The sequence below is a fragment of the Bufo gargarizans genome, chromosome 6 (assembly GCF_014858855.1).
Source record: "Bufo gargarizans isolate SCDJY-AF-19 chromosome 6, ASM1485885v1, whole genome shotgun sequence".
Classification (NCBI taxonomy): domain Eukaryota; kingdom Metazoa; phylum Chordata; class Amphibia; order Anura; family Bufonidae; genus Bufo; species Bufo gargarizans.
In genome coordinates, this window is record NC_058085.1 from 63,583,513 (window position 1) to 63,594,682 (window position 11,170).

At 45.4% G+C, this 11,170-nt stretch overlaps 1 protein-coding gene across 1 annotated transcript in view; it reads right to left on the reverse strand.

Annotated features, from left to right (window-relative positions):
* Positions 1-10,303, reverse strand: part of NUP85 (nucleoporin 85) — a 37,432-nt gene extending 27,129 nt beyond the window's left edge. The window contains exons 1-4 of the mRNA XM_044298363.1: positions 10,051-10,303; positions 9,247-9,340; positions 6,344-6,506; positions 2,072-2,142 (exon numbers count right to left, since the gene is read on the reverse strand). Coding sequence (XP_044154298.1) covers positions 2,072-2,142; positions 6,344-6,506; positions 9,247-9,340; positions 10,051-10,083 — 361 coding nt within the window. The 5' untranslated portion in view covers positions 10,084-10,303. The remainder of the gene's footprint in view (positions 1-2,071; positions 2,143-6,343; positions 6,507-9,246; positions 9,341-10,050) is intronic.
* Between the last annotated feature and the right edge of the window lie 867 nt (positions 10,304-11,170).

An 11,170-nucleotide genomic window follows, 5' to 3' on the forward strand; every position in this document is an offset into this window, starting at 1 on the left:
GGCAGCCTGTATTCTGTAAATGGCCGGCAGGACGGCTCTGCCAGCTGCTCTGCTATTACTCCTCCACCCTTATTATACAAAAAAATTGCTTAGAATGCAATCCCCTAATCTGTAGTTAGATCCCATGGCGAGGATCCTGCGGCCTCCCCTATACACAGCGTTTAGCCTATAGCCGCACTGTTTGGCCCGATTAATTATTACTGGTTCTAGTCTTCACTGGTGTGTCGGCGGTTAAAAGGGTTTCTACCACCTCATTTGGACCTAATTAGCTCTCAGACACTAGCGATCTGCTAGTGTCTGATCTACCCAACAATGCTATTCCAAGACCTGTTACACAAAAAAAAAAAAAAAAACTACTTTTATTGCTATGCAAATGAGCCTCTAGGTGCTATGGGGGCGTCTTTTCAGCACCTAGAGGCTCCGTCTACTCACCCTGTATTCCGCCCCGCTCGTCCGTCAAGCCCGCCCATCTCCTTTAGATTGCCAGCCTCCATCTCATAGATTGCCAGCCTCCATCTCATTAATTCGCCGAATTCTCGCGCCTGCGCCGTGTGAGTCTGTATTCAGCGCAGGCGCAGTGACTGTCTGAACGCTCCCTGCATCGGCATCTTCACTGCGCCGATTACGTCAGAGTGCTCCGAGGAACAGACGGCGCAGTGGAGAGCGTTCAGACAGTCACTGCGCCTGCGCTGAATACAGATGCACACGGTGCAGGCACGAGAATTTGGCGAATAAATGAGATGGAGGCTGGCAATCTAAAGGAGATGGGCGGGCTTGACGGACGAGCGGGGCGGAATACAGCCCCATAGCACCTAGAGGCTCATTTGCATAGCAATAAAAGTTGTTTTTTTTGTGTAACGGCTGCACACAAAAGGTCTGAGAATAGCATTGTTGGGTAGAGCAGACACTAGCAGATCGCTAGTGTCTGACAGCTAATTAGGTCCAAATGAGGTGGTAGAAACCCTTTAAGGGGTTAAACTGCACTTTCATAATCCTTAGGGGGGGGGGGGGGGGGTTCTTGCTGCATTGGCCAAACTCGCTATCTGTACGGAGACCTCATAAATATAAACAGTCCATTACTCACATTGATTGTTTGTCAGTGACACCTGTGTTTCAGGGTCAAAATCCTGGACTGTGGCAGCAGCACGACTTCTCTCATCGGGATCTCCTCTCTGCACTACCTCCCCGCCTCTCCGGCTCAGCTGGCAGCTGCCGTCACCCGATACAAAGTTCATTGTTAAAAACAGCAGCGCACCCCCGATCTCTTCACCACTCACTGAGGACATCAGGGCTGCGCTGCTGAACGCTGCCAATAGATCACAAAGCCCCTGCTCCTCCACAAATTTTCCTCAATTCTCTCCCCCGAAGAAAGATGAAAAGCGCATGCGCGGCTCTGTAGCAGACGTGCGCGCTCTCGTGGGAATGACCGGCTGCCTGGGTGAAAAGTAAGTGCGGTCTGCGCAAGGGCGGCCCATAGATGCGGCCGTATCTATGGGTTGCCAAGTGTAAACAATGGATAGGTGGGAAGGCAATTTAGCTAAATGGGTGCAATATAAATAATAGAAGCAATTTAGAAAAATGAAGTATGGGACCAGTGTAAACATTTGAAACCTGATCATGAAGATGAGAATACCCCTTTAAGGGGGGGCAGGAGACTGGCTATGATTGTACTTGTTTGCACTTGCACTTAAATTATCTGTAATAAAAAAAACTGTTATGGGGGGGGGGGGGGGGGGGCACAAGATTAGCTCGCACAGGGCGCCTGGACACCTAAGGCCAGCCCTGTTTATAGCATATGTATACAGAACACGGGAAGTGGATATACGTGTCTCTCTCTATTAAAGGTTATGGTTGAGCACGCTGGCTAATACTGCACTTATCAGTATAGACTGCAGCATTTACTTATGCCATAAAAAACTAACAAAAAAACAAAAACAAACGGAGGGTGCAATGAGAATGACACCTTTCACTGGTCTACTCTTTTCACTGACTACTATATTTTATGGCCTAGGTGGAAGCAATACTTTCATTTTAAAACTGTGTGACAAAGAAGGAGAGTTTTGACTCTTACTTGCCACTTTGTGCATTTCCTGCATACAGGCCTGGAGAACTGAGCGATAGCGTTTACTGACGTGGACCAAGCTGTTAAAGTGAAAAACAAGCAATATTAACACAAAGACAGCAAATCACATGTACGTTTCTCTATATATGCACTTGTACACCAAAGTCCCTGACTCGGGCACGGCGACTTTTGCTACAACACACAAATGCAAACTTGCTGGATGACTTGTGACCGTCACCTCACCCTGCTTGGATGCACAGTGCACTAGTATTACAATGTTGCAAGTTGCAACCTCCGGCTGCGTGCACATGTGTCACCACCAAGGTGGCCTTATAGCCCCAGCCAGAAAAAGGATATTCTCAACCTACTGAGAATATCCTGACAATAATGAACGTGCATGTGCCTAAACGTATGTTCGCTCACTTACAGTACCAGTGATTGCACCATGTAAGTGGAGAGCTGATCAAGCACCTAAAGACTTACTATGGCCAATGTCCTGGAGCGCCATTGATCGCGCACACGGCAGCATAGATTACAAGGATGCTGTGGATGTCAGGCCGCCGCGGTACTATTATCCTGCACTCATATGATCTTATGAGGGCAGGACAATAGCCTCGCAGGCAGCCAGACGTGCACAGCATCATTGTAATCTATGCTGCTGTGCGCTCCCGTGCGCTCACGGACCGAATGTCTCGGAGGGCATACAGTCGTGTGCAAGAGGCCTAAGGGGGCTAATAGTTAACCCTTTTATGACAAGGCCCAAAAAAGGCCTTAACGTTCAGGCAACTTTTTGTGATTTAGTGCACCTGGTGGTTTAATGACAGTAGCTTTTTTATTTGTTTGACTACCAAAATTACTTTTTTTTTACTTGACACTTAGGACTTTTTATTAGAATGTTTTTTAGAGTTTTTTTTTCTTTTTCTCGGTTTAATTTGGATGAAAACTGATTATTATTAAAAAGTAGTTTTTTTATTACAGCTTTTTATTTCTTAAATATTAAAACTGACACAAAAATGTATTATTGCAATAGGTTCCCTATTTTGTGACGATCGTTTTCATATATAACATGTATAGGTTTGAGAGAACTGGGCAACTATGGTGACTGTTTTGGTTCGGGACTGCAGGCCATAGACTTCCATTATGACGGAATGAATAACGTAATGCCTCTAAAAGCATAGAAATGTGTTCTGGTTCTTGGTAACGGAATAAGCCATCATATGGCTATGTGAACGAAAAAAATATTTTAAAAAAAGTTATCGCTATTGGAACGTAGGGACGAAAAATAAAATAAAAAAATAAAATGGGCCTGATACTTAACCACTTCATTACTGGAGTATTTATCCCCCTTCCTTGCCAGAGGGTACCACAGTTTACATGTATTTGATATTATTTTTCTTGGGACACCTTAGACCTTTCTTTAGTGCCATTAGATGATGGATATAATATAACAAAAATTATATAATTTTTTTTTCCTTTCTTATAAAAAATGTAATGTATCTACTGGCTGGGCCCGCCGCAAGACTTCAAAAGACTGGAGCGCACTTTGGCAGACTATTTTTCTATTGCTGGCTCTATAACACCGTACTGCCATAAAACTCTTGTACAGCGCCAAAATGCAACAAGCTCCTTTGAAGTGACTTTTTTTTATGTTATTCATCTTGGGGAAAAATTTTTTATTTAGTTTTTTTTTTTTTTAAAGTGAATTAAGCCCTTTCTGCCACAGTCAAGGCAGAAAGAGGTTAAAGGGCTTCCACAAAAGTCTTTTTATTTTTTGGGCTAGTTACATTCCTTATAGCGCGATATATGAGAATATAATGTGGTCACTTACTTTCATGTGGCCGTTTCTTGAGAAAACGAAGTTTTATAATATGCAAATCCGGTCTCTACCAGCAAGTAGGGCGTCTACTTGCTGGTAGCCGCCGCAGAAAACCGCCCCCTCGTCGTGTTGATCGACAGGGCCAGCCGTGATCTCCTCCTCCTGCCGGCCCTGTCAGTATTTCAAAAATCGCGCGCCTCTGTTCATTCGGCGCAGGCGCTCTGAGATGAGGAGGCTCGTCTCCTCAGCACTCCCTCAGTGCGCCTGCGCCGATGACGTCTTCTCTTTCGGTGATGTCATCGGCGCAGGCGCACTGAGGGAGTTCTGAGGAGACGAGCCTTCTCATCTCAGGAGCGCCTGCGCCGAATGAACAGAGGCGCGCGATTTTTGAAATACTGACAGGGCCGGCCGGAGGAGGAGATCGCGGCTGGCCCTGTCAATCAACACGACGAGGGGGCGGTTTTCTGCGGCGGCTACCAGCAAGTAGACGCCCTACTTGCTGGTAGAGACCGGATTTGCATATTATAAAACTTCGTTTTCTCAAGAAACGGCCTCATGAAAGTAAGTGACAACATTATATTCTCATATATCGCGCTATAAGGAATGTAACTAGCCCAAAAAATAAATAAATAAATAAAAAGACTTTTGTGGGGTGACATAAGCCCTTTAATTCCCAGCCTGCAGGCTGACATTTCATTTGAAAGCCAGCAGGTGGCGCTCTTACATAAGAAAAAGCACTCCCTGCCGGCTTTCAGCTTCTTCAATGTAATAGACGCTAGAGGCAGAGTGCTACAAGCGTCCATTACTGCCTGACCGCTCCCCCTGGCCACTGCACACCTCCCTCTGACTGCAGCTGTCTAATGACAGCGAGGTCACAGCGATCTACGGCGGCACCGGCTACTCACGATGTAACCCGACGCTTTTATACGTCGGGTTACAGATAAGAGCCTACCGCCGTGACGTAGAAAGTCGTGCGGCGGTAGGTAAGGGGTTAAATTAAATGGCTTGAATGAAATATGTAAAAGGAACATATAGCATTCTATCCATCATCCACTGAATTTCACGCAAAAAAAACTAAAAAACAAGACTTTTCTTCCTCCACATCTAGCGGATACATGACGGAGCGGACACTAACTACGCATAATGGAGGCTCTACAGCCCCTAATCATTCATTCAAACAAATGGGGCAAAAACAGACATGTTTTTTTTCAATTTGTCTAGTCTTTTAACAGAATAGAAAACCAGAAAGGACCGCGGGAGTTTGTAATCTGATATAACACGCACAAAGGAGGTGTCGAGCAGTTTGAGCACTTGATGCACTGACACTTTGTAAAATCTATTTCCATCAGTCCGTAGGAGCTTTTTAGACAGATGCTGTTCTGTTCTTATAAAACATTCCCTTTAACAGCAATCCCCTTAAAAATTAATATTAATAGAGGTGTCCTTTCGGGTGAAAGCCTTAAAGGGGTTATCCAGTCCTTTAACAGATGGCCTGTCCTCAGGCCATTAAAGGGGTTGTCCGCTTTTGCTATATTGATAAACTATCCTCAGAATCGGTGGGCCTCCGACCCCTGGTGATCAGATGTTTGAAGAAAACGTAGTGCTCAGACGAGCGTGGTCGTCTCTTCTCTGTTTACCTGCTCGCCGTCGACATTGAAGTGGATGCGATGCAGGAGCTGTAATTACACCGCTCATCGCTGCGATGTCGATGGCTAGCAGGTAAACAGAAGAGAACACATCGCTCGTACAAGCGCTACATTCTCTTCATACAGATGATCGGTGGCGGTGTCCCCACAGATCTGATATTGATGGCCTACCCCGAGGCTAGTTCATCAACATAGCAAAAGTGGACAACTCCTTTAATATCCGATCATCGGAGGTCTGACACCCTGCCCTACATAGCTCTGTCCATTGTGTAGTGGACAGCGCTGGTTACTGCTCCCATTCACTTAAAAGGGAAATAGGCGTCAGAGGTATTCCCAAACAGCTGATTGGTATCGGACCCCCACCGTTTAGATATTAATGGTGTATTCTGAGGGTAGGCCATCAATGTTAAAGGACTGGAGAACCCCTTTAATTTCCTATTAAGCGGCAGAGTTATCTTTGCCTCTTGCCCAAGGACACTATAAAAGTGAGAGAAAAAAATGGCTCAGACATTGTTATTTCCCAGAGGTGTCTGAACGGGGGCTATTCACATTAGATGAACTGCCTGAAGTTGGCCCACATCTAATGTGCATGTGGGTGTCCCGCAAGACATCGGGGGAAAGAAGGGATGGGAACAGTGGAATTCAACATGCCTGTTCCCCATTGGGAATACAGCATATGCGTCTTCACGTGAATAGGAAGGAATAGCGGTGGTCAGAATGAGCGATTGGCCGACAGCTATTAGACGGACACATCTATAAAAACCCACGTGTCAATATAAATGATCCCCAGCAGCCATCGCGCTTCTATTTATCACATACTGTGCTTTACGTGTCCTGCTGGACGCTGCTTCTTCTTCGCTCTTTTGCAGTTCCACAAAAATTCCATGCGACTCATTGAAAAGCTTCCTCAGCGCTGGCGAGTAGAGATCGTCATCAATGCGCAGGAAGGATACGCGGCCTGCGGTTGCCAGATGTGCATTGTCTGCAGAGAGAAGCAGTGGTATTACTCCCAGCTCTAGCTCGTCTATGGGGCACAGGCCGGAAAGAGGTTGCAGGAATGCGATTTCTGGGAGCTGCCTCTTCCAGGGGCTTGAGATAACTGGAGAGGGTACCACAGGGAATTGTATGGCATATCCTGGACTATAGGCTATATTCACACGGCTGTATACACTCTGCGGTCCGCAAACCGCAGATCCGCAAAAAATGAATATCGGCTGTGTGTATCCCACACGTTTCATGGGCCCTATTAAAGAAATGCCTATTTTTGTCTGCGAATTGGACAAGAATAGAACGGACGCGCCGATATGGACTGCACACAGAGGACATCAGTGCGCTGTATGCATTTTTTGCGACCCCATAGAAATGAACAGATCCGCAAAAAACGAAGCTCTGACTAGAAATAGTCAAGTGAATGTAGCCTTAAAGCCTCTTGCACACAAACTTATTTTTTTCCTGTTTCCATTCGGTGTTTGCGGTCCGCATGCAGAACCATTCATTTCAATGGTTCCACAAAAAAAAAAAAAAATATATATATAATGTACTCCGTATGCATTCCGTTTCCGCATATCTGTTCCGCTAATTGATAGAGCTTGTCCTATTATTGCCCGCAAATAACGATCTGTGGCTCCATTCAAGTCAATGGGCCCACAAAAAATATGGAATGCATATGGAACACACCCGTATGTCATCCGTTTTTTGCGGATCCATGTCCACTTTGCACACGTGTTTACGGTTTGAAAACATTACAGATTTTATGTTTCCGTTTGCGATTCGCAAAAAACGGATCGCATACGGAAACCATACAGAGAATTGTTTGCGGAACTACGGAACAGAATCACAACTGAAACAAAAAACTGAACAACGGATGTGTGAAAAACAGACCGCAAAATACAGAAAAAGACATACGGTCGTGTGCAAGAGGCCTAAAGGGGATATATCATGTAGAGGAAGTTTATACAAGGCACTTACTAAGGTATTGTGATGGTCCATATTGCCTCCTTTGCTGGGTGGATTCATTTTTCCATCACATTATACGCTGCTCGTTTCCATGGTTACAACCACCCTGCAATCCATCAGCTGTAGTCGTGCTTGCACACTATAAGAAAAAGCGCTGGCCTCTCTGGTGGCTGGAACTGTGGAAGCGCACATAGGCTAGAGCTTTTCCTATAGTGTGCAAGCACGACCACCTCTGATGGACTGCAGGGTGGTCGTAACCATAGAAACGAGCAGCATATAACGTGATGGAATAATGAAACCAGCCAGCAAAGGAAGCAATATGGACAATCACAATACATTAGTAAGTGCCTTGTAGTAACTTCCTCTACATGATAAATGCTATTTGCAGAAGTGACAAACCCGCTTTAATGTGGTATTCTAGGTATTTCAAGTTATCCTCTATCCACAGAGTGGATGGGTATGGGTCCCCCACTGACCACAAGAATGGATGCCCACAGTACCACAAGAGGACCCCCCCCGAAGTGAATCGAGCAGCAGGTCGAGCATGCCCATTGCTACTAAATTCATCTCTACGAGACTGCCAGAGAGAGGCGAGTACAAGCGCTAGGCTGTTATCGGCAGTCCCATAGAGATGAATGGTGTGGCAGTGGGCATGCTCCACCCACTGCTCTATTCATTTCTTGAACCCTCGTTCTCGTGATCGTCGGGGGTGGCAGCAGTCAGACCCCCACATCTCTAATAGTTATGCCCTAGAAAAAAAAACTTGAAAATTACAGGAATTCCCTTTTAAATCAGCTACCTATGCCTTTCCATAGTATCTCCCTTGGGGCTCATGCTCACTAATGTATTTTATTTCAGTGTCCGTTCCGGGGTTTTTTTTTTGCGGACTTTATGCAGAACCATTCTTTTCAATGGGTACAAAGAAAAAAAAAAAAAGAAAAAGAAAAAAAAATGTATTTTTCATGTGCATTCCGTATGTCCGTTCCGCAAAAAAATAGAACATGTCCTATTAGGCTAAACGCACACGATCAGGATTGCGCACGGATTTGCGTGCAGAAAATCTGCACCGTAGGTCATGTACATTGTATTCTATGAGAATTTGAAATTCTCAATGGACACGATGCAGATTTTTTCTGTGCAGATTTTAAAATCCGCAGCATGTCAATTTATTTTATTTTTCCTGACCGGATTTTCTTCATTCACTTAGTAAAATCGGCACGGATTTGCCTGCGAACACCTGCGGATTTTCTGCACATGAATCCTGAACGTGTGCATGTACCCTTAGGCCTCTTGCACACGACCGTATGGCTTTTTCAGTATTTTGCGGTCCGCAAAAAACAGATCCACAAAAAAATACGGATGACGTCTGTGTGCTTTACGCTTTTGAGGAACGGAACAGCTGGCCCCTGATAGAACAGTCCTATCCTTGTCCGTAATGCGGACAATAATAGGACATGTCTTTGAACAGAACGAAAAAATGATAATACGGAAACGGAAGGCTTAAAAAAAAAAACCGAACGTGTGCAAGAGGCCTTAATGCCTGCATTATGGACAAGGATAGAACCGCTCTATTAGGGGCCAGCTGTTACGTAAAATAAGGACGTCATCCGTATTTTGCGCACCGTCAAATACATACGGTTGTGTGCATGAGCCTTTAATGTGACTACACAGTTGCGCTCACAACAAGGCTTGCGGTGATGCAATTCCCGGTCTTATTATTTGGGGAGGAAAACTGGACAGATCCTTCAAGGAACAAAGCGACATACCTGTGTTTGGGTAGCGGGTCTCATACAGCAGCAGCTCTCCCGGTCCCCAATCAAACCCAATGTGTGTGTTCTGTCGACCAAGTCCTTGAACAATCTAGGGGATACAGAAAAATTTGAAAAATTAAAATTAAATAGCACCTGTCAGCAGGAAGAACCCTATCAGCCCAGGCATATTACCTGGTAGGGTTGACCCTGCTTATTACAGTCATACCTGCATGACAAAAATGTATTGCTCAGTTCCACAGAAAACTGACTTTAATATGTCAACTAGGGCTTTGTTGCGCAGAAGGGTGGGCCCTCAGCATCTCTGCCTTCTGCGCCCCCTCACCTTGACTGACAGAGCCAGGCATCAGCGTCCTCTTGTCTGGCCCATATTTGTGGCAAATTATTTTGGCGCATGCGCAGTAAGTATCTGTTAAAGGGGTTGTCCCAGGATAGGGGATAAGCGTTTGATCGGCGAAGGTCCGACTGCTGGGGTGCCTAACAACACCCAAAAAAATAAAAATGCCTGCATCTGCCACGGATCTAGGACACTGTCCTTGATGCCCATAGCCACCAATCAAAACTCAGCTTTCATTTCCCACCCTGTTTGAAAATGAGAGCTGCATTGTGATTGGCTGCTGCGGACAGTTTCATGAATCACAGAGAGATGAATGGAGATCTCCGTGAATTAGTGGCAGCCATGACATGGGCATATTACAGAAGCATACACACAGCGTGTCGGGGATGATGGGGGTGGTAGTACACGCGGCTCACAGGACGCTGACATTCCTATACACGCGGCCGCCATGTGCTCAGGGTTACCGTCTCAGCCGGCTGCTCGTCCAGCTCCTCCATTATTCTCGCTCACTTCCAGCTTCCCGCTTGATGTCAGACCAGAGGAAGGCCCCCGGGGTGTCCTCCTCACTGCCTGCGCCGGCGCTGACAGGAAGCCCGCACTGGGTGCGCATCCGAGACTGCTGCCAGTGTCTCAGTGTCCGGAGCTCAGATTCCCGATTTTTTTTTTTTTTTTAAGTGTTTTTCATTGGCGTCTTATTCTCTAAGGAGAGCGTAGTCGCGCTAGTGTAAAGTAGAACTGGCTTAAGTTGCCCATAGCAGCTAATCAGATTCCACCTTTCATTTTTCAGAGCTTCTTTGGAAAATGAAAGGAGGAATCTGATTGGTTGCTATGGACAACTAAACCAGTTTCCCTTTACACCCGTTTTGATAAGTTCATTATGTTCCCATGGAGCGCTGACACAGGCAGGGCTCCAGAAGAACACAGCTATGACAGACCTTGAATCCTCCAGAAGGCCCAAGGCTGTTATGATTGGCGCAGGGGGGCTGCTCTGTGCCAGGGAGCACAGCTCTCAGATGCAGTGGTCAATTGTGAGGTGTCAAAAGTCTGTGATCAGCGTTATCACCGATCTGACACTTTGCCTCTGGGTGTCTGTTGTCTAAAAGAGCAGGCACCAGATGGCTATAGTGCACGAGGCTGAAGTTGGTTTCTTATTCGGCAGTTTCTTATACATTACTATGACAAATAAACCTTTTTTTCTCTTATTCCTCTGCAGTAAATCTGTTTTTTTCTACATAAATGTTAAATATTATTTGTGAACAATCAGATTAATAAAAAAATCTATATTATTTGTGTTTTTACTAAAAAAAAACGATAGTGAAAAATGGATGAAAAAATATGCATTTTGAATAAGTAACTGAGGAATTTAAGGGGTTAAACGCTGTTCCACCCACTGATCTAAGGGTGGAAATAGAAAGAGTAAGGACCTCTCCATAACACCCAACTGTACCCAGCCTGGCCCAAACTGTGGATTGGCAAGAAAACAGGTGCCAACCTTGCCAACTATATACATTTTCTACATTTTGAATAAGTAACTGAGGAATTTAAGGGGTTAAATGCTGTTGGGCCACTGATATAAGGGTAGAA